Source organism: Apostichopus japonicus, chromosome 9 (assembly GCF_037975245.1).
Source record: "Apostichopus japonicus isolate 1M-3 chromosome 9, ASM3797524v1, whole genome shotgun sequence".
Classification (NCBI taxonomy): domain Eukaryota; kingdom Metazoa; phylum Echinodermata; class Holothuroidea; order Aspidochirotida; family Stichopodidae; genus Apostichopus; species Apostichopus japonicus.
This window is the reverse complement of record NC_092569.1, coordinates 30,762,464-30,787,597: the sequence shown is the minus strand read 5'-3', so window position 1 is coordinate 30,787,597 and position 25,134 is coordinate 30,762,464. Positions and strand designations below refer to the sequence as shown.

Here is a 25,134-nt window from a genome sequence, read left to right as displayed (position 1 = left end):
AATATCCTAAAATTGACACAATTAGATGATACATTTGCTTTCGATAATACACACGACGTTGATCATATATAACCAGTGTTCTGGACGACTCCTTAATTAGATATTTTCCAAAGGTACATATTCAACCAGACTTACTAAATTACCATTGATCTGCATATATTTCTTACTCCCTCACTCATCTCCATGGATGAATATGATGTGGTATTTATTCATTTGGTCATCTGCATGGTTGTCCCGAATATAGAAACTATCGTTCTCCAAATTCCTTGTTTTGCGATAAACACCTGATCATCCCCAACCCCAGCATGAAATTAAAGCTTTACTGCTGTGTTTAAAATATAACAAGTTTGAGTAATATTCCGACATGAATCCTCTTGAGGCTTACAAATTCAAAGGAAAGTGTCATTTTCAAGAATTACTTGGAAATGGGAGGGCATAGGTGGGGAGGGGGGGGGGGGGCATGGCATGACAGTGGCCTTTGTATTCCGACTCCACATCCCTGGTATTCAACAACAGATAATGGAGTCTTGTTGATTATTCAAAGAACTAGCGTTTTGTTCGTTAAGATGACAACAATGACAAAAACAGAGCAACACGTATTACACTTATCCATACCGTCAGCTAATTGCTGGTTCGTATTGACATATTTGTTATCATTCACAACTATTGTTTGTAATGTATATACATGTATAATGCTTCGGTAGTAATTCAACTTCAAATCGGCTGAAATATAGAGAGAGACTGTGGATGCAACGCCTTTGCACCATTCAACTTCATTGGCCCAACATTCTGTTTTTAGCGTTATACGGCGACGGTGAACAGCTACCATGGAAACCGTTACTCCTTAATTTTACGGATGATCGCTACGTCATTGCCTGTCTTCGGGATTAAATAGTATGTTCAGTGACTACGGCAATCAGATCAGTTGTAGTGACTACGCCAAAGGTTACCCGTTGTATGCATTTGGTATGACACCTGACCTAGCTAGCGGACGCCACTTTAATCTCCGAAAAAACGTATTGTGCGCATTGAAATGCAATTTGAGTACGCCATGACCAGAGTGCGGGTGTGTTTGTATACGCTGAATATGACGTTGTGGTAGCAGTGGTTAAACCCGCAACGTTTTCATAGACATTTAACGCTCTTTGCTGGAACCGTCATTAATACAAAACAATTAAATAAAAGGAGAACCGGAAACTAATCGGGTGGCAATTTTCGTTAGGGTTGAGCAAATATTATTTCATTTTACTCCTATGGACGTCTTATTTCTTTATATTGTCTTTTTTCATAGTCGATACATTTTTTCTTTGTTGTTAAGGTGGTATTGAAAAAAAAGGGAATCATTTCTCTCAATGCCCGAGAGGATTGTGTATTGCTATTGGGAATATCAGCCATCTGTTTTAGAGCTGTCTGTGGTCCTCTCTAAAATCCTTTTGTTGAGGGTCTCCTGTCGGAATTGGAGACAAATTTTGACCCATCTTACAAAAAGTTGATGATTTTAGACGATATCATGACGTCACATGGGAACGATCAACGCACAAATGATTGGTTTTCCAAATGAAACTCAGCATGACAATATGATGTTAATAGAAAGATAATCATATGAAATATTTCCATGAGCTATATCACAATTTTTATTTAACTGGCAAAGGAAACGAGTAATATCACACATTACATCGTGTTATTTAAAAGCCCTAGAGACAAAATCCAAGTCTCAAATTTGGCAAAACAGATGCATCCAGAGCAAGTCAAACGTATGCAGGAAGCGTTTGCAGATGCTACCAAGGAACCATACGGATATAGATATTCATCAATCTAAAGCCTTATACGCCCACGGATTTTCGTCTTCGTACAAACACTTTCCACATGAGACCCAGTATGCCTACGTACCCAAGTGATCGTAGCAAAACAAAATATGATAAAACTTAGACGCATAATTCTAAAACTTTCCTTTGTGAACTGAAGCGCCACCGTAGCACCAGCAACACGTCGCTTTAGAACCATTCCCCGTGAAATGGTTTGTTTAATCAAAATGTTCCCCCAAAAGGCGAAAGGTTTTCCTACTACACAAGGACACCAAATTAATTACCAATGTATGTGAATGCGCCGCCAATGTAGTAAAAAAGGCAATTTACCGTTACCTTGCTTACAGAAAGTCGAAACTGTCATGGTACAAGAAACATCTAAGGGATTTTTCCATTAAACGCCTATCCAATAAAAAGCGCAAGGATGTATTAATAAAGACAGGATGTTTTTTTTTTATATTTTGATATCAAATAGTAATCCTACTCATCACTGTGCAACATTATCAATATATGTACATAGGTGGCGTAAACGACACTCGAAAATGATAAAATCTTTTTTAACTTACATTTTATTGACTATAGACAATTTCACATGAATATTCATTTTATAGCCTAGTTTTCAATAACAACAATGGTTAGGAACTGCATCTGCTACTATGTAACCGAAATAAATACATAAAAGAAGTGGGAGAAAAAGATGAAGCATACGAGAGAAAGTTAGTATCATTCCGACAAGGAAGTATTATTGAACAAATGATTGCGTTAATATTGTTGAATTTATATGAAATATTGATAAACATATATTTGAAGCAATTAGAGGGGGCTCTTCCAATTAACCGTACTCATGTAACCAAACTGTAAAGTGGATTATTAAGACCTATTTTTTTATTTCATGTCATGATTTTCCCCAGTACATATAATTGATGAATGGAAACATCTAGTCAATACATTTTTTTTTTTTACTCTTAACCCGTCGAAGGTGTTGATTTTCTTCAATAATTAACTTAAATGTTGGAAAGAACAAAACGTTGGTGCGGTGTGGTTTAAATTTATATGTTAACAGCCTAGGTAAAATATAACTCGGCAGCATGCAACAACAGTTACATCATTACAACACATTCAGGTACATAATATAATTGTAAAGTACAACAGAAAAATATAATAGTATATATAACACAAGAACATTGCACGTGTCTTGAAAGATGATCTAAGGTAGCTCTTTCGTTGTGATATTTTATAGTAAAAATAAATAAATAAAATAAGTGTTGAATATGTTTCAATAGCTATTGGGGTTCACCTTTAACATTTGATTATTCTAGAGCTATATTAGACGTTAATGCATTGTTTTAACAATGTAATAACTCAATCAAGTGTTTTTTTTTAAATAATTATTCAATTATCATGTTAAAATGTGCCTTTTCTTTCTTGAAATAATATCACGTTTTACCTTGTAAACTTGTTTATAGGTAAATGAGTCTTTTTTGTCGAAAATTGTCAAATTTCCTCTTTTTATTTTTGTAACGGAGTATTATATTATCATAAAATTTAATGAAGTGTAGGTCAAATAAAACATAATTTGATCTACTATGCACTCATTCTTAGTTTAACTATTAATTGTATTTCAATAATACACAACATTGAGGAATTATTACTTATGTCACACATAGACAAACGTACCAAGCTGCTTTTTTTTTGCGTTTTTTTTTCATGTATAAAGTCAGAGGTTTTGTGCTATTAAGTCTAACAATTAAGTATATGAACAATATTTTTAATAGTCCTATCAAAATCAATTTGATTAGTTACACCAACATCTTATCATATGTTTTATTTAAATAGGCCTATGTGACTATACGCTTTAACACTAATTCGAAAATTATATGTACGAAGTATGATATCGCTTTATTAAGTACTTATTAATTAACCTGCATTGGGTAGAAAAAAAAACCGGTGACAAAATATGAGACCTGTCTGCAGCTTAACGAAACAGCTATTAACTAAACTTACCACGATTAATTCGTATTAGAGATTAAAACTACCACTCTCACGTACACGAACAAAGTAAGGTGGTTATCTGGAAAATTATAACAACATATACAATGTTCCAACAATGTAATCTAATTTTAAAAACGATTAAATAAAAATAAAGGATGTTGCTCACATATAGGTGAATAAATATGTTTAAAAAACCGCTTATCAACTCCACAAATAATTATTTCATAGAGTATATGTTGTAAAGGTTGTCCATCGATCCATATACCCACCGGAATCGAACAGAGGGGTCTCTTCCTTTATATTTAGTTTAGAACTTTAACAGAACCATTTCCAATATCCCATATTCCTAACGTATCCCAATCCCACTCATCCCTGTACAATTTTATTTTATATACAACGGTGGCGTATGCGACACTTGAAATCAAAACATCTTTATTTACATATATGTGATTGATAATTGACACATATACATGAATATTGATTTTTATATCCTAGAATCGGTGAAAATCGATATGTCCGATGACAGGAATCGCTAGCAGTATGGGACGCCGAATATTGTATTACCACATAGCTACCAGATATTCAATGTGGTGTTTGCTGTGTTAGAGGGTGGGACATAACATAAACATAAGCAGGTAGAAACATTCTAAACGTCTTTGGAATGGCATTTATTTATATTGATCGAAAAGTTTTCAGCAACAATAATGGTAAGGACTTTCATAGGCTACTCTGTACAGTAAACATAAAAACACTTAGACGAAATGGGTAAAAATGGTGAAAAACACGAGAGAAATTTAATAATATTCCAACAATGAGTTATAATTAGCGAACTTTCTTAATATTAATAGAAATTTGTTTGAATACACGCTTATCATTTATAATCAGTATGTTGTGATGGCTCTCCGATATGTCACAATTATTGTCATTGAGATCGTCTTCTTCCTTGTTGTAATATTATAATTAGAGACACTAAAGACATATGTTTGTATCATTTTGACCAAATCACCATGTACTATACACCCATCGATACCATGTAGTGTTACTATATAACGTAACGTCTAGGTCATATTCCTCTATTAGGTTATATTAGGAAGGGTGTATGCAAATGCTTTAACACAAGAATTATGGACTCCGATTTCTTGGCACAGATAATAACGTCTGGCAATATGCCTTTGTATCAATGTAGTAAAGAATCCAGCCACGATTCGTCATCATTCAAGATGTATTTCCTTGTGATGTCATCACATCGAACACGTGGAACAGTGCTACGTGGCTCAATCACGTGATATCATACGGTTTATACGTCCATAAGATTCCGTTCAGTATCGTAAGTTGTCAACCACGTTGTTTAGCATATAGTACCTGGTACTTACTAGCAAGGAAAATAGAAGGCATTACCTTGTAAATGATTGTGTAACGTTAAAGCAGTTAAGGTACTTTGAAATCATAATAAATATCACGGTGTTTATTGTGTATGGAACGGGAAGTCCCTGCTCATGTTCATTTAAAGTGAATCGTATCATTTGAACAGTTTACTGCATGAGTGATATTGTAACAAATAATGGACTGATATGTGGGAAACCATCCGATACATATAACTAGTACGGTAACTACTGGTGCCACCTGTAACACAAGTTACCGTGTTACGAACACAGCGTATAAATTACTGATGCACGGCTGTGGGACATGAACAGTAGTAACATGTGTCACAGGTGGCATCAGAAGTTACTGTACTAGCTATGTGTTTGAAGTTAAGTAGGTACTGTACCGTTGATTCCAGTTCAAAACTCTCTTTACATAACGTCAAATCGTCAAACCGAGAACGAAGAAAGGCCATGTTCCGGTATACTTATAGGCCTACCTATAGCATAAAACGTCTAGTTCAGGGACGTAGCTAAGGCCTGATGATTGGTGGTGTAGTGGCTGAAATTCCAACTGGATGGGTTTTGGAGCCAGAAAATTCCGACTGCTGCCTTGTATCCCCCCCTCCCCCCGTGCTACTCGTCAACATTATCATGTTGAACGCGCGCAGCGCGCGGAAATATTTTTTCGATACATTTCTATCACTGGCCCTCACTTCACAAACTTATTAATCACTCTGGCTAAACAAGTAAGCAACTGAGTATAGTTATCTGCTTAGGGGAGACATAGACTACTGTCGACAAAAGCTGTGTTAATGTAACAAAGGGGATTTTTATTTCAACAAAGTATATTCGACGACATAGTGAATGACCAAAAAATACAGTGTTTTTTTTATAGCACGCTTAATATTATTTTCTTGGGGGGGGGGTCGGGGCTATTTATCACTCACATGAAAACATTTCAATTGTTTATTCATTCCAACTGAGCATTTGGAATAAAGTGACTGAACAATTACACATTTTGCAGAAAAATGTCGAGATACGATAAGTTGTTAATTTAACATTTTGCAGAAAATTGTTCAATTGCTCAGTTAAAGCAACTGAGCAATCCAACATTTTTCTGATTTATTTATAAGATTTTATCTTGTTATCTAAACAATTTACTGAAAAATGTCAACTTATGGGGCACATTTTTTCTTATGTTGATGGCACCTTTAAGCTTCCGTTGATTAGCATTGAGTGTTTTAATTGTATACCATAGAGACAATGTATATCCTGAACTTACTTGAAGCTAGCGAACCAGGTCAACCCACCCAATAGCAAAGTTAATACATAAATTAACCGAATTGAAGCTGGCGAACGTTGTACAGTAGTTCTATTGGGCATTTTTTTTAGAGTATTTAAAATCATACGAAGTTTTGTATGGTGGAGTATAAGGATCGCGAGATACAATTTCTCAATGTGACAAGGAAAACTTGGTAAATATGACTGATTAAAGGTCAATTGTGACCGAAAATGTTTAGGTCACTCACAAATTACAAGAATATGTGAAAATTAGAGTGCGACAGTCGGAAAAATTAGAGTGAGACAGTCGGAAATTCAGAATGTCGCACTCAAATTTTCCAACTATCGTCAGTTTTACCAAGATTGGAGGGGGGGGGGGGGGGTGAGACACCCCCACACTCCCTTCTAGCGACGTCCCTGTTCTAGATATTACTTCATTTAAGAATCGCGTATTAAAGAACTCGCATCAAATGGCTGGCACAGGAACTACTTTTATGTCCAACAACCGTGTATCAATCAGTTATTACTACTTTGTGTTCAAACAAATGTTACAGGACATGAACAGTACTTACTGTGCGAGTCATGCTTATCGAGTGGAAAAACAATATTACTGTTGTTGTTTTAACCAAATTATTGTTAATTTTGAACTCCCTAGTAAATAAAAACAAAACCACATCGTAAAATATAATGACTCTATTCACTGATTGGCCAGCCCTAACTTACTATTCCTGTGATTCGTCTCATATTCGAAAGGTGCTGTTTGATATTGATATGTCACGAGTCCAAGCGATTTGGTGTTAAAGTATTTTAATACGTTGAGAGCGTCCTTTGCATACATGATGTCCCATATCAATAGAGGGTTTAAACGACGAAAAAACACAGTTCTTAGTGCTTATAATTTGCCTTCTCTATTCCACTATTTTTTTAACTCGTAAACATATGTGGCAAGATTAAGACAATTAATATATAGTCATTTAATCCAGTAATGGTTCAAAATACAGATAATTTGACATTTATTGTATGAGATGTAAACATCCATTCTTATCATTTCCTTGTGGTTGAATCGCGAGTTCTTAAATTCTAACTAACCATTCGAGATAAAAGAGCTTCTAAGTAAACAAAGCACATATTTATCCTGTAATAATAATGACACTTACATTATATACAAATGTCGATATGTGACACACTAGATTGCATAACATAGATTATGGATCTTAACTGTGACCGACTGATAAATTACGTGGTGTAAATGGACATCCGTACGTATGAAGGTCCCTCGTTGGGTAACGATGTCACGTTCATTACTTCTGTCACTGTCTCAGAAGGTCAGCAAGTATCTCCTTCATTTCGTGCACCCTATTTTCTCTGTTTCATTTTGGATCAATGGCAGAACTTCGAAGCAAATATATTTTCGTCTTTGCGGTTTTGCTGCTTTTAAACTCAAATGGTTTTCGGGTAAGTTTCTAAAATATTAATAAAATGAAATTAATTTCTTCAAAGTAAACTTGAATTAATTTGTTTTACTTGTATACTTTTTTAACTGATTGAGTGGAACTCGGTATTTCATTAACTTCAGATTAAAAAATTCCTGTCCTTTTTTCTACATATAAAATATAACAACGGTCTACCTGTGCTGACTTGTTACCTCGAGTAAGTTGTAGAAATATTACGATTGGTGAGCTATCCGCTCAATTCAACTGTAACTTTCTTGAAAATTAGATATGTTTTTTTTTTTAAAACTTGTGCGTTATCGAGCATTATTCTAAACACAATTATCTCTCTTTATTACTGCATTTATTCTCTTGCCCTTATATTTTCTGCTGATAGCCCCACTATTCGTACTGTCCATTCTGTATCATTTGTTGATACCCAATTATGAATTACATCATTGATTTTTTTTTAGAATCAAACAAACGCGTAAAAAGAAAATCTGCAACAGAAATTTACTAGGCAGAAAATCTACCTTTTACATGTCTTTTTAGAGGCTAAACTATTTAAAATCAACACGAATCTCTTGGAGGAGAACTTTGAAACATACCAAATACATATACATATTGAAATGTCTACATTTTATTTCTTGAATAAATCTCAAATTCACACATTTTGTTTTTAATACAACACGTTTCTCGTCCATATTGCGTGCAAAGCCTAAGCGGTCTTGTAACGAGTGCATACGGGTTTCAAAACCCTACATATGATGAAGTATCCATTAACCTATGCTAAGAAAAATAACGTTATGGTTAACTTGTGAACTAATCGGTTGTTTATCAAAGCAAATATCGGATGAAATTTAAAATGCGAATGTATAAAACAAGTAACAATTAAAAAAACTGAGAAGTTATTCCTTCATGATGATAATTTGTTCCTTCAAGTCATAAAATAATTCAAAAAATGTATCTCTCCGTCAAAATGACTGCCGAACTAGTATGATAACATAAATAAAGTTAAGCTTTGATTTTCTAAAAGAACAAATATGCATACGGAAATGATAATTAAACTTTTGAATAAGTTTAATATCTAAATTGCTCTATTTATAACGTTATACTGATATCATCAATCTGTTGGATTTAGTATTCGAAAAGAAATAATTCCTAATACACAGAAGTTTTATATGTCAAAATTAAAGTATTGATAGGTTTCTCGTGTACATAAAAATGGCAGCTTTACGCAGTATAGCAGAAATGTATATTTTTTTTGAGCTAAGAAAACCTCAGTATTGTAACAGTTAACATTAGAGCAATCCAAGCACTTTCAAATTAGCTTTTCACAAAATTGTTAATATGTTTAGTATTACAATATACAACTGACAACAACTTGGAAATTTGCTCGTTGGCAGGTATCTGTAAAACATTACACAACCAACGCATTAATGTAACACACGTTTCAATACAGGCAAGTACGTACGAATATATATGATCAGTCCATCATGTAAATACCCAAGAGGAACAGATTGTATCTTAAAATGATCAACACTTATTAGCCAAACATCCCCAAAACACCTTATATTCGATACAGGTAATTTGGCAACCAATATTTAAAATCCAAATATGGTTTTTCGTGTGCATACAAATGGCAGCTTTACACAATATGGCTGATTTTTTTTCAAGACGAGATAAGAAAACCTCAGTATTGTAACAGTTTATGTGTGCTACATTTAAATATCAATTTTAAACTACAAAAACATTAATAGATCAATTTAACATGAGAGCATTCCAAGCACTTTCAAATTCTCGTTTACAAAAGTGTTACTATGTTAAGTATCATACTGTATATCTGACAATAACTTGGAAATTTGCTCGCTGGGCAGGTATCTGTAAAACATAACACCTTAAACGCATTAATGTAACGCACTCTTCAATACAGCCCCGTAGGCCTACGTACGAATATATATTGATCAGTTCATCATGCAAATACAGAAGAGGAAACAGAATGTATCTTTAAACGATCAACAATTATTTGCCAAACATCCCCAAAACACCTTATAGTTGATACAGGTAAATTGGCAACCGATATTTGTAAGCCAAGTAACCCCCGTCTCCAACAGTTTTATGTACAAAATGTTTATTTTAATATTTCTGTATTTTGTCTTGAAGTTTTCTTTTCATGACCCAGCAATATCAATGTTATTGTTCCTTCTTAAAATGTATCAACCCCTAAATTTCAATCGTTCCCTTACGATTGTGCGGATTAAGGTAACACTGTTTGTTCTCCAATGTCTTGTTTTCCTTCTGGCGGTCATAGCATCGTATAACACATGCATCTGTTAATAATGTGTTCGATTCGGTCATGTGTGTTTATCATAGGGATGATTTTGACGCATGTCAATGTAATAATCATCAACTTAATTGAAATATTCTAATAGCCAACATATTTGTAAGAAGTTTGCACGGAACGCCGCATTAGAATAAAAATAATAACCTTAATGTTATGAAAAGTGAAAAGAAATTAAGAATAAAGTATAATAAAAAAGTCAATGTGAAACGTTGTTAGTTTTGAAATTTTGCATATAATATCAAGAAGATCGTCTACTAACCCACAATCGTAAAAAAGATTCATGCTAAGATTTTTGTTTTAATTGTACCAAACCAATGTCAAGATAAAGGAGAATAGTAAAACAGACTTGTTTATTAACATTACTCAATCATCCCAGACAAAAAGAGAAATAAATGCGTAAGCCTTCTCGCTGTGCGTTTCCGTTGTAAAGTTCCTGATTCTGTTTTTTTAAAGAACAAAACTGTAGAAAGTTTTGAATTTATGATTCAGAGCTTTTTTGCCACGTTGTCGAATAGACAGGCCTTGTATCCATCATTTCCTCGTTTCTTGCTTGCAAAGTCTATAATTTAATAAATTATATTGAAAATGTTACCATACAACACGTGATCACGTAGACAAGAACGGCTATTATTTAAACTCGTGTTGTTTTGAGAGAATCTAGATGATGTTGATTGTCAAAAAATTTCAAAATGGATATAACTTTACAGAGTCATATTTGAAATTTGATGTGTCTGTTGAACAGTTACCTATCATTTCTTCTAAAGTTAACAGATATCGTTTACTTAGGCACTTATATATTTTCATAACTACTCTGACAAATATATCGTTTTGAAAATGAATTTTTGCACGACTGGTATATCATTAGCTTATTTCTCCCAACATACTTAATTGACGAATTATCGGATAATCTCAGCACATGTAAACCATATAAGAGTTGTCGTGAACCAATGCACAAATAAAATACTAACTAATTCTAATATGTTATATTCAATAGGATAAATGTGATGTCTTACTGAATTAGACGGATCGGGCATTTTATGCCATATATCCGAATTATATCCTCCTTCAACGTTATATCTAACTTTCTTTCATACAAAGCTTTGCGTACAGGCGTCAAATGACACTTCCTTTTATATCAAGGGAAGCAAAGAAAAATATGTGTCGTTATGATATTATGTGTTATCCTTGACTTAGGATACTTCAGAGAATTACGCCAACCATAGGTAAAAAGAAAATACTCATGTACGTTTTTTTTTATGAGGAAGTATGTGTTTTCACGAGAGCTGGGTTCACGGGGATGTTGTGGGGCTTTCAAGAATGGTGTTCTGTCTTAAATAGATACAGTAAACGTAAAGTTGCCAAAAGAGTATCCGTTTTTGCTGATGTAGACAAAGGGTAATTAAAACAGTTTTCTTTATGGATACGCTAACTTGTCTTTTGCTATACATGTGGTTATTTTGATTGAGCGTGAATCGTCATACATGTGTTAAGCTTTGCCCAAATATTTTCAACTCCGATCTTAAACTTTTTTTTTTTTATTTATAAAAATATAAAATATTACTTTAACAATGTTTTTGTAGGTTACAGATAACTCTGCATAATGTGTGTACATTGAAAGCCTTACTTATTGCATACGTTCTGAGTACAATATTTCTAAAAATATCGACATATTTTCTATCAGCAAAAAGTTGTTGTCGCAAAAAGTTGTTGTAGCAGTTGTAGCTTTCAGGCGAACGAATGTTGACAATTAGCTTCAGTAGCTGGGGCGTAAAACGTATACGTGTTTTGTGATGTTGAAGACAACAAAGATATATTGTGTTGTTGATGCTTGTCCAAGTCAATCAAGTGGTTTGTACGTATCGAAACAAACAATACTCTTCTTCACAACGGATAAATTTTTAATGTTGGTTGGTTGCCCTTTTTTTGGACATATTTTCAAAACTTGGCTATTTTCAAGCTTTGAGGGTAAATTGCACGTTGTCCCAGTGTATAAGTACCTCATTAGCATCATATATCCAGTTTCCCGCTATAGATAATTTCACTTAGCTTACTATACGAACACCACTAGGAGATCAAAGATTTACGGATCATGAATTTTCTTCATTTCTTTTCAAGAAGCTCAGAATAAAGTGTCTCATTGTAAAAATAGAATACAATTTGATGAATATTGTAACTAGAATACGTTTGCAAATAGTTCGAGATTTCTGCAATTATTTCTTTTTTTTACTTAAATTTCCAAACAAAAAACTTTGAATCCTTGAATTGCATCGTTTCTGCATAATAGAGACCTTTTCATTTTTTGGTAATAGGTTACGGAAGCGTATGAGGGACACGAACACATTGCAAAACGTCATAAATCTTAAAATCACCGTTTTTAAGATATGTTCTTAGTATGTGAAAAAGTAAAAAGGTGACAATTACCGCTTTTGGTCAATAATATGCAACCTGGGAGCGTGCCAAACAACCTTGGCGGCCTTCAAGGTTTTTTATATTGATAAAAGCCTAATGATATCAACTATTTTTCTTTTATATTTCACAACACATCTGCAATTAACAACATTCATTACTTCCAAAAAAAATATATCATGCGAACAATTTACAGTCGGATACATGTATTTTCAAGGACGTGGGTAAGGTTTCAATTTGTTTTTAATCCATGGATAATGCTGATGTTTGTACTTTTAATTTTCTTTCAATAATATATTGTAAGTTTTTTTTCGCTTTCTGAGATAATATGTCATTCACATTTAGATTAGCATAATGCACAGGGAATTATTACTTTCATCTGCTTATCGTAGTTATGATCGTTTAATTAAGTTAGTGTATGGTGACTTATGATTGTTTTATGTATAGTAATGATAAATAAGAAGTATTAGAAGACATGCAAACATAGTTATAATCATATTTTCAAACAATTAAAGATATTCAATAAAACCTACTTTTAATATTAGCTATGCTTATAAGCAGTAAAATCAATGTGAAAGAAACATTAAGATTGTGAAACATTTTATTACTGCTTAGATATTGGAATGTGAAATTTTCTTTCCGTTCTTATCATCTTTTTCTATAATAATTGACAAGTTGGAAATAGTTCATTTATTTGAATCAAAAGCGAAATCAGATTTTATTTTAATAGGCTATACAATTCTGTTTTGTATATTTAAACTTAAAATGATAGTATCTGTTAAAATGAAGGTGTAATAGATAGGCATATGTCCTGTTTTTTGTGATACATTGACCTTCGTACAACCTTCTTAACTCGATATTGTTTCTTCAGAATGTACTTTGCTTAATCGTACATTTCCTTTAACTTTTTGTTACATCAGATATCGTCAAGCACAAGAGTCAACGATTCAAGTAAGTTTTCGTTCTGTAAGGGTAACGGTTAATATAAACTACTGAAAACTAAACAATTAACATAAGTTTGTTATCTAAATCATAATTCGGAAAAAAAGTTAAATTTAGAAAGGAACCATCTAGATGTACTTCATATTTGGTACTTTCTCCTATTTCAATTTGTAAGATAAATAATGATTTACAATTCTCAATAATTTCCTTGTACTGTGTATTGAAGTATTTTTAGCGCTGATTGGGGTTAATTAAAACAAAAAGAAGACAAGTCTTTAGTTAATTTTTATTTCAAGCAATAAAGATAGTTCCGATTATATGTACTCATACTTGTTCGTCATTTGTGCAAAGTAAGTTGGCCTGACGTTTCGATCCTAGCAGGATATTCTTCAGAGGCTAAATATCAAGTAACAATAACAGAAGGGACAAAACCCGCACTTTGTTTAGACTTTACATACTGTAAGCTCGTTCAAAAATTTGGCACTTTCAAATCTCCGGTCAGTGCTGATGAACGTTAGATTGTTGTCAGGTGAAAACAGGGCCAAATTATACCTTCATGTCGAGGAAAGCTATCACTTATCATGTTTGCTTCTATGACCATGTCGCCACAGAGTCACGGTAGTTCTTTGCGTTAGATTTTCATTTCAAATAAAATATACTTGCTTATATTAGCCTCCATGAATATTAGCCTAAATGATTGAATACATTTTCTGATGGTCTTGGGCAGTGGGCAGTGGCTTGTCCTTTGGACAGCCATGCAATGGAGAAGTAAGACGACTCCTTCCCTCCACTAGTCTGAGGTGGTGCCTTGAGCAAGTACCAGCTACCTCTCGCTCCCCGCCATGGGTTACTGGTGAAGATGTTGGCAGCAGGGCATCGATTGTTGGGGCTGGCGGAAGAACTGGCACGTTTGTTTTGGTCAACGGTATCTCCAACATGTCTGCATGCGGATGAACTGGCTCGTTCCGGTCAACGGTTGTGGACACTGGACCAGTATGGTTACTGCGATGTGGAACACACTGGTAACGATCCACATTATTTTTTCACCTGATACTGTCCCAAGACTTTTGCTTTTGATGACTAAGAACCCTAGAACGATAACCTATGCCTCTCCTCCCACCGGGACCCCAAGGGTGGAGGAGGGGTTAAATGCTACTTGGGATGAAGCTGTATCGGCGATGACTCCTTGTCATGATGACGTCCATCACCCAAAGTCGGTCACGAACGGTGATGTGCCGATGGTGCAAGACCAGCCTTCGCTCCTACAACTTTTCTCTATCGGTTGCTGGAACATCCGTACACTTCAGACCCCACTTGCTGCTGAACATCTGGAACTGTCTCTGTCTAACTACAGATATGATATCATCGGTCTGAGCGAAACACACAACATCGGGAAACAAGAGGATCTCGGAGGTCGACTGATCATGTCTGGGGGCCAGATCAAACGTGCTGGAGTAGGCATATTGATGTCTCCACGAGCCTACAGAGCTATATGTAATTGCTGGCAGCTCTCTGACCGCCTGATGGCAGCTAGATACCGTTTGATGCAGGGCAGTCTGCTTTTCATCTCTGTCTATGCACCTACTGCAAATTCAACCAACGATGTGAGGGAAGCTTTCTACGGAGAACTCGATGACTTCATTCATCTGCATCGAAAACGGACAGACATCCTGGCAGTGGCCGGCGACTGGAATGCCAAGATTGGATCAAGCGAAAATGGTGAAAGCATCATAGGACCATACGGCCATGGAACCAGGAACGAAGCTGGAGCTAGGCTAATTGACTTTGCTGCAAGCCATAACATCACGCCGGCTAACACATGGTTCCCTGGCCGCCGCGGCCACAAAATTACCTGGAACAGTCCTGACGGCCGCACCAAAAATGCTATCGACCACGTTTTGATCGATAGGACTAAACGCAAACACTTCACTCACTGCAGGTCTTTTAGCTGCAAGTTTGAGACTGACCACAGACTGGTACTGTGCAACATCAAACTGAAGTTCTCTTCGCCTGCTCATCCCAGACGTAGACATTCTGTAAACATCCACAGGCTGACCGACGCAGCAGTAGCTAAAAAATTCTGCAACAGTGTGAAAGAAGCTATAGCTAACACTGTCGACCCACCTGTAGACCGCATAGCTGCCATCATCCATGATCGAGCGACAGACACATGTGGTACTCAGAGAGCTTGTGTTAACAAACCATATCTTCGGCCTGATACCATCGAGCTGATCAGAAGAAAGAATGCTGCCAGGAACACCACTGAGCAGAAGCATCTCCGAAATCTGGTGAAGCACAAGTGCGAGAAAGACATGGTAACGTGGGTCCTGGAACAAGTTTCCACCATTGAGGCTGCCTACCATAACAATGACACAGCCACGCTATTCAGAACAACGAAACTGCTGACTGGCAAGACCAATGCTCCAAATGTGAACATTAAGGATGCAAACGGCACCCCCCTGGAGAGTGTTACCGAAGAGGTCAGTCGCTGGCACGAATACGCAACCATCCTTTTCCAGTCAGACCTGCAGCGTGGTGGTCTACAATATGCAACCTCATGTGTTTCAGATGATGCTCTCCCAACACTGGCAGAGGTTGAGAAAGCCATCAAGGTCCTCAAGAACAACAAAGCTGCTGGCCCAGACGACGTTCTGGCTGATTGCATCAAGACTGCTGCAACTGATACCACCATTCTCAGCACCATCCAAAAGGCTGTGCAGTGTATCTGGTCTACAGGCATCTGGCCTTCAACGATGACATCTTCCACTTACATTGCCCTCCATAAGAAGAACGACAGAGGGGTTTGTGAAAACTATCGCACATTGGCTCTCATAAGTCATGCCAGCAAAGTGGTGCTCAACATCATGCAGTCACGTCTTCAGACTAATCTCGACGATGTAAGTGAGGTGCAGTTTGGCTTCCGCTCCGGGAAGTCAACCACAGATGCTATCTTCGCTCTTAAGACTATCACATCTGCCTACTACAGAGCCCACACCCCACTCCATCTCATTTTCGTGGATTACAAGAAAGCTTTTGACAGTGTGAATCATGCCCTCCTAATGGAGAAGCTGGAACAGATGGGCGTGGACAGAGATGTCATTAGACTCACAGAGAGACTTTATCACGATGCTGGCGGCGTCTTACAATGGAAAAATGAGACTACAGATGCTTTCAACACGCCTGTCGGTTGTAGACAGGGCTGCCCACTTTCTCCAATCCTCTTCTCTCTCTACACTGAATGCCTTATGAGGGAATGGCATGCAAGGACCGCTGGTTTGCCTGGTGCTACCATAGGAGACCGCACAGTGAAGGAACTGAGATACGCCGATGATCTTGTCCTGTTTGCGCTATCCGCTGCGGAAGCAGAAACGGCTCTCAACATCTTAGCGGACGTTTCCAAACCCTATCAGCTTGTGATACACCCGGGAAAAACGGCTCACCTTGTCATCAAGACGGACCCGAACTCTACCGATACCATCCACCTGGGGACCTCCATTATCTCCAACGTTAACTCTTTCATGTACCTCGGCTCCACCATCACCTACAACACTGATGACACTCCAGAAATCAGCAAGCGGATCGCCATAGCCAAGACTACACTCCGCGAGTGCAAGTACCTCCGAAGCCCACACCTCTCCGTTGCGACTAAGCTTCTGGTCATCAGAGCCCTAGTAATGTCTAGGTTGACCTATGGCTCTACTACATGGTCGATTAAGAATTCGGATGCAGCCAAACTGGATGCTTTTGGTCGTACCGTCTGGAGATGGCTGCTAGGTGTCAATTGGAGCGACCACGTTACCAACGAGTCACTTATGCGTATGATAGATGGTAGATGGCTATTCACCTATGACACTATTGTGCAGAGAAAAATGGACTGGTTCAGCCACATCGCCCGTCAACAGGGTCTCCAGTGGGACCTCTTGTCAGGTGCCGTTCTGGGCACAGTGAGTAGTCGTGGGCGGCCTCGGATGACCTGGTATGATAACATCAGAGCCTCAACCGGTCTAACCATGGAGGAAGCAAAACAGCAGGCTCTTTCCCGGATTCATCTGCGGATACGTGGTCACCATCCAGCTCCACTTCGCCGGTCATCTCGCATCGCTTTGGGACAGCGCCCACGGACTCTTCAGAGTCTTTGACGATTTTCTATCTATCTGATGGTTCATAGTAATTACCACGTCTTATTTACTGTGTTTTTAAACAAAACTATTGCGATGTAGCCATATATTATATTTCTCTCGAAATAATTCTTTACATATGGAAGTGTATCTGCAACAGTTTTACGATTTGTTCTCATCTTCTTCTTTACATTATCTTAATGCTAGACTTGCAGTATTTTCTATTCCAAACTCTGGAGTATCCAAGGGATTGTCATGAAGTACTTAATCAATGCTCTCCTACCAACGCCAAATCCGGTGTATACCTGATTAAGCCTGACCAGTATCCGGAACCATTTCAGACATATTGTGATCACAACACTACATCTGGAGGTTGGACAGTAAGTAATATATTTCAAGACGTGTACACTTACAATCACAGACGTTACTCTCGAAGACACATTTTCGTTTTAAAGAGTGTCGGATGATATATTTTGTACGATGTATGAATATTTGAAACCTAATATCGGAAACAAAACTACTCAGTATAATTACATTGAATTTTAGTACGATAAGAAAACTTGTATTCTGTGCACAACTATGATTGTGATCTAAATATGTATAAAGATAACCTATAACGCAACATCACAAATCTGTTCTATCCTATTCGTATTTCTTGATGTGAGCCGCAAAGAGTGCCTATAAGGTTAATCATAAGATAATGAATTCTATCCGTTAGTTGTATACCTATCTTTTGAATTCTTCAGGTCATACAACGACGTGTTGATGGATCCATCGGTTTTAATCGCACCTGGGATGAATACAAAAACGGTATTGGTTTCTTAGGCAGTGAATTTCTGATTGGTAATGAAAAGTTAGCTCACTTGATCAATCAAAAGAATTACCAGCTGCGCATCGAGCTAGAGAATTATCCAGGCCAGTCATTTTCCTTGACATACGACAACTTTCGCATTGCAGATGAATGGGGCAATTATTCTATAACAAGTCTTGGTGATGTCAAAGGAATAACAGGTTAGACATTTTTTTAAATTATTTCTACATATCTATGTACTCAAAACGGAAATTGAAGCATTTTATAGAAAGGTTTCAATGGAAGAGATGTATATCATACACAATTATATTGATTGATTCCCATAGTCGAATACTTGAAAATGTTATATTCTTTTTGTATGTGACATAAATGATTATAAGTTGAATGAGCCTTAACAATTACAAATCCGGCTTACATTTAATCCTATGTTAACAATCAACAAAGGTTCCGAGCGGCCAGAGCATTACGATGGTAACATGATTCGCTAATAACGTAATGTCGTAACAGAGTCTAAACAATAAAAAATGCGGCTAACATTTGATCCTATGTTAACAATCAGCAAATGTTCCGATGATTCGATAATAACGTAATGTAATAAAAGTGAGTTAACACTTCAAGCTAGGATTAAATTGTGGCGGTTTCAATTTTACCAGATTTACCCATTGCCTGGTGCTCGTCCAACAAGGATAATTATGATAATACATGTGAAAGAACTTGTGAGAATCCGAATAATTGTGTCATACCGGATCCAGCGGAACCAGAGAGATGTCTTTGTCCAGAAAACCACATGATTTTTGGAGATAGCTGCATACCTATGGAGCAATGTGGCTGTTTCGTCCAAGGGGAAGGCGTCGTATTAGCAGTAAGTTTTTATGATGCCGTTCACAACTCTTAATATATAACATAAAAAGTACACTGTAACTTAAAATCTTGGATTTCAATTGATTGACCTTACTCTTTATTATATCTGTTATTAATTGTCATTATTATTGATGATATTGATTGTCCCCCTATTTCGGTTTTACATGTTCTTGCAAAAGTCCTCTAATTGAGACCTAGCAAAATAAGGCATCCAAAGCAACTACACCCTGAATAAAGAACTTTACCTAAAATATATAAAACGCACACGACCATTTAATAGTAGAAATTCAGTTTTACTCAAACATCGTCATCAAGCGGTGTACCAAATTATCATTTTACTTTCACTGGAATATATTGTTTAACATTTATCATTTCCAGGAGCATGTAACTTACATTAATTCTGACTGTTAAACTTGTCGATTATCGCAATACATTACAGAATACATTTACAGATTTATTTGTTTCTGCTGAATATCTTAAATTAGGAAGTTTTACGTCAATTCAAGATGTACACGAAGATCAACTTGTAGGAACAGCAAGATTATAGACGCGAGATACCAGTGTAGTGATCATGCAACCTGTGATGAGAGGAACGGTGTCCGTAAATGTTACTGCAATCAAAACTACCAAGGTGACGGAGTGACGTGCACCCACAACTGCTTCGTTGCTGCCAAAGGAAGTGTAGTAAGGGTCAGTACGAATCTTTTAGGGTATCTTAAATTCTTTGCCTGTAATTCATTTAGACCTAGCGAAAATACATAGATATGGCAACGCAATTATGATACATTCAGAACGATGAACGTTACCTAATATCTTTAAAACGCTTATGACCGTATATTAGTTGTAATCCAGTGTGTCATCAAAAGTCGTTAAAAATGTAACAAATTAACATATATTTTACTATATTTGGAATATGTCGTTTAACATTTATCGTTCCAGGATGGTGAATCATTCATAAATTCTGACTGTTCCTTACGGATTACTTGCAACAGTAACGTACTAACAAGTGAGAGGTACAGTTGTAGTGCAGACGCAACCTGCGAGGAGTGGAATGATATCCGTAGATGTTACTGTAACGAATGGTTTGAAGGTGATGGTGCTACATGTACCCGCAGTGGACCGAGAGATTGTTCTGAACTTCACACAGCGGGTAGAAGAAATAACGGAAAATATACCATTTATCCCGCTGGAAGCTCCGGGTTTGAAGTTTTTTGTGAATTTTCTAGTGGGGGATGGACAGTAAGTTTAGCCATTGACAATCAATAGCTTTCCCATGTTAAACCTGTGTTTTCTTATATGACAGGACTTCGTTGACTAACATTTGAAGTAAATCATTCAATTATTTAATAAATGATCCATCTTCCTTTCAGTTTAAAACAAATCGGATTATTGACCTTCACCAATTAATTTATCTTGCTTATTGTAGTACAATGTGATATTTCATACATTACTTACTTTTCATATATAAACTAAGTGATTCTCTTTACAGATTTTGCAACGACGTACAAGTAGATCCGTCAGCTTTTATCGAAACTGGAATGAGTACAAAAACGGGTTTGGAAGTCTCACAGGAAATCATTGGATTGGCAACGATAAAATATACAAATTGACAAATCAAAAAAACTACCAACTCCTAATAGAAAAGACAAACACGGAAGGATCAACATACCACACCCGTTATTCATCTTTCAGTATCAGTAACGAGAGAGACAAATACCAACTGTCATTGGATGGCTACAATGGAAATGCTGGTATGTATTGTGCTAAATGTCAATCATACGCAGACTTTTAGTTATTACATAATATTATTCTAACATAACTACCTGTAGTTGTAATCACACTATAGGAATTACACTCGTACATATACTCAGGTCATGTTACAAATATAGTGTAGATACTTAGGTATGTACTAGACCTTGCACTTTCATATAGACTTTGTCAATCTTAGAAAAGAAAGGCAAAATCACTAGCCTGGGAACCTAGAAATATCATGAAATATGGCTTTACCGTGTTCAAAAGAGAAACAAATTAAGTTTCATTAGACCATTGAATATTTGTTCATGGAATTATCAAGAGGCCTATCATATTACAATGGTAATAGAAAATATCAAATAATTCGGACGTTTTTGTGAGAGATCAGTCAAGAAAATTGTATGTTTTACATTTCCAAATGGCACTACCTGCCTTATTTCTTATATGTATAAATGTATAATAATAAATGTAGGTATCTTATTATTTTTTAATGATCAAAAGGATGTAAAAACGTCAGATGCAAGATAAGACGTTCCACAAAGATGATGGTGACAAAGATGAGAAATTCCAACACTTTACATGTTTTTCTTCTTATTTGAAAACCTAGTAGTTTAAAAAGCAAAACTACACATTTCATTTGTCAGAAATTGAGTACTACAAAGAATTTGCTGTTTACATTTCTACTCATGACACAATTACCTTTTAAATGCTTTACTAAATAATATTCGTCACAAAATTGAAAAGTACCATAACGTTTACTATTTATATCAAATATATATTATTTACTTTTGAATGATTAAAAAACTAAGGTTCCCAAAGAAAATCGTCAAAATTGAAAGCTCTCCACTGGAAATTGACACCTATTTGGGAAAGCTCAAGAACTTCTATATAAAAAAATTAAATTAAAGTCAAATCCAAACATGAACTAACACAACAAGAAACGCACTACCAACCGACAATTACAGCAAACTAACCCCGGTAGTTTAATAACGTCCAGTATGCAAATAACAAGACTTGATTAAAATATAACTTCATTAAGTATTTGTTTATTTCCTTCCAGGTAATAACGCAATGGCAGCAAATTCAGGATATCGATTTAGTACGCACGATCAAGACAATGATGGGTCGAGTACCTTCGATTGCGCAGAAAAACACCGAGGTGGCTGGTGGTATCCTGACGATAGTAATACGGGCTCTACCAGCAACTGCTACTCATTTAGCAACCGCGTAGCTACAGGCGACTACGAGTACTCTAACTGTGGCTGCTACTATTACTGTACTTATTATTATTATTGTTCTTCTTTTTACTCTTGTTATTACCGCAATTATCGTCCACATTATAAATGCTATGATTGCGATGGCTGTAGCGGTATTAACGATTACAGATGCTGCAAAAACAAAAACCCGGTCTATGAGACAACTTTCTATTCATGTGGCTACTCCAATCTTAACGGTGACTACTCGTACAACGATTACCGCGGTATTTTCTGGATGAATCTTCACGGATCTGATTGCGGGATAACGACAACAACAATGAAAATTCGTTCTGTTCAATGATCAAAATAGTTAGTCAGGGTCTTCAGAATATAAAGGATAGGAAACTGTTAGCGATATACTAACATATGCTAAATATAGAAATAAAAAAGAATGTTTTTGTTAAAATGCTATCTTTAATAATGGCACTGAAAATGATATCAAATAAAATACAATAAAAGTATATGAAATCATGGCACCAGTATGCTGACTAGTTAGTAATCTGTTTTCTTCAAATGTTGCCATTATGTTGTATAGAAGCAAGTGGCAACATAGGGACGACATCATATACGTTTCGAAAAGCTTTCTGAGCTATTTAGTTAGTAGGTCTTATGATCAGTTATTCCAGTGGATTCCATTGTTGTATATAGAAAGAACACAACCAACCGAACCATCCTTATATGTTCAATCCTTATTCTCGAATCACTTTCCTTACAGTGGCTCCATAATGTCATGTATTAGCGTTCGATTACTTTAGAAGAGTTTACATTCACAACAAGTTGATCATATAAGCATGGTTCCGGGCGACTCCTTAAATGAGTTATTTTTCAAAGGTTTAAACTAAACCAGTCTCACTAACTTTGTCATAAGTCTACATAGCTTTCTTTTTCCCCACTCATTTTAATGTAAGAATATGATGTAGCTTTTACTCATTTTGTAATCTCCTTGATTGTCCTTAATGTAGAATCCTTCCTCTCCGAATTGCTGGTTAAGTGCGATAAACACCTGATCATCACCACTAATCACCTTCCAGTTCAGCATATATTTAAAGCTTAACTACTGTCTTTAACATATAACCAATATGAGAGATATAAGGCAATGAAACCCATTGAGACTTACAAATTCCGACTCTACTCCCTCGTATTACGGGAAACGGGATGACAGTGGCCTTTGTATTACGACTCAACTACATTATATTAAGCACCATACAGTGGAGTCTTGTAGATTACTCAAAGAACTGGCGTTTATATATAAAACACATTTTCGTCTCCGAATTTCTGGTATCGTCTTGAAACATTGTAATTTCTGAACTGCAAGTTTTGATTCATGTATAAATTCAAGCAATTTCTTAGTAGGTAGAATAAGAGTAAACCTTGAGTCTTAGTCAATGGAAAGAAGATTTCTTTCAGAAAACATCAACTAAAGAAAGGCTGAAGTAGTGGAAAGATTATAGCAAAGTCTCTAATACCCGCATATTTCATTGACATCACCCCTTCCGCTCTTTCCTACAATTAGAGCATATCATATGTAACTAGAATATTTTCTAAAATATTATAACTTTGTGTTCACTTATGGTTGCCAAATACTACAACGAAAAGAAAATGCAATATGTAAAACCGACTGTGGTTTATCCCTTAATAAATGGAAACAATATTAATTCACGCTGAACAAATGTTAACAATTAAGAGCAAGATGAACTGACCCAACGTATTATCATGTCAATGCCAACAGGACTGTTAACATTAATATTGCTTTGATATGACTCATAAACATGTTTATTGTTTCTTATTGAAGTATTTTTACTTAAAACGGCAGAGAAATTTCTGAAAGATTCACATTTAGGCGGGTCGTATCTTCACCCTCAAAGAACAAGAAGTTATACGTTTCCATTTAAGTAGACTTATGAGTATATTTTTGGGCACTTTACCGGACCATTTTCCACAATCCTTAACTTGCACGTATCAGCTCACGAGGGCAAATTGATAACAGCTTAAAAATGTTCCGACAAAGTATTCTTATTGAATAAATTGTGAAATCAATATTGACGGATATTGCTACAAAATTACTTCAAAAATAGTTTTTTTCATATACGCTTATCAATTCTATCAATAAATATTTCAGAAAACTATGTAAAGATTCTTCCGCGATGTGTGTACTCTTCAAATCCAATAAAAGGGGCTCTTCCAATTATGACGACAGCCACTCAATTTTGTAACCATATTGAAATCGTACTTCAAAAAGTCGGAGAATGTTCCGACAAACTTATTTTTGCACTGGTCGCAGTACGGAATGCCATACTTATTAAAAATATCCAAAACAATATAAGCATCTCCAAATAGGAGTATGTCCAAGTTTATATAGGTATGTCGAAACTAATATAAGAATGTCCAACAATAAAATTAGCATGTCCAAAATAATATGAGAGAATGTTGAAAAATTAGATGAAAATGTCGAATGAATTGCTGATATCATATTTGTAGAGAACATGTTGGCTTATGAATTCACATCATTTGTTGCAAAATGTCCAAAATAATATAAGCATGTTCAAAATGATAGGAGTATGTCCAAATGTATATAACCATATCGAAACTAATATAAGTATGCCCATAAATAATTTAAAGCATGTCAAAATAATATGAATGTCGAAAAAAGATACTAGAATGTCCACAATATAAGAGTGTCGGAAAACTCATACAAAAGTAATAATAATAATAATGACTTTAACTTTGTGATGAACATTAAGGGGTTTAAAGTTGTTAATCGTATTTTGAATG

At 35.8% G+C, this 25,134-nt stretch overlaps 2 protein-coding genes across 2 annotated transcripts in view; both read left to right on the top strand.

Moving 5' to 3' along the window:
• Positions 1-17,882: 17,882 nt before the first annotated feature.
• The window catches only part of LOC139972947 (uncharacterized), a 38,066-nt gene continuing 30,814 nt past the window's right edge, over positions 17,883-25,134 (top strand). Inside the window, exon 1 of the mRNA XM_071979265.1 lies at positions 17,883-18,062. Coding sequence (XP_071835366.1) covers positions 17,883-18,062 — 180 coding nt within the window. The remainder of the gene's footprint in view (positions 18,063-25,134) is intronic.
• On the top strand, positions 19,369-22,709 carry LOC139973802 (uncharacterized). The gene is made up of 5 exons (XM_071980670.1): positions 19,369-19,373; positions 19,840-20,044; positions 20,294-20,593; positions 20,844-21,105; positions 22,167-22,709. Exons 1-5 carry the CDS (start codon positions 19,369-19,371, stop codon positions 22,661-22,663), a joined length of 1,269 nt encoding a protein of 422 aa, XP_071836771.1. The 3' UTR covers positions 22,664-22,709.

Excerpts from the sequence above, each read along its gene's own strand:
- LOC139973802 (XM_071980670.1), top strand. Across the intron at positions 20,045-20,293 it reads CCAAAGGAAGTGTAGTAAGG|GATGGTGAATCATTCATAAA; the intron begins GTCAGTACGAAT and ends TTATCGTTCCAG. Across the intron at positions 20,594-20,843 it reads TTTCTAGTGGGGGATGGACA|ATTTTGCAACGACGTACAAG; the intron begins GTAAGTTTAGCC and ends TTCTCTTTACAG.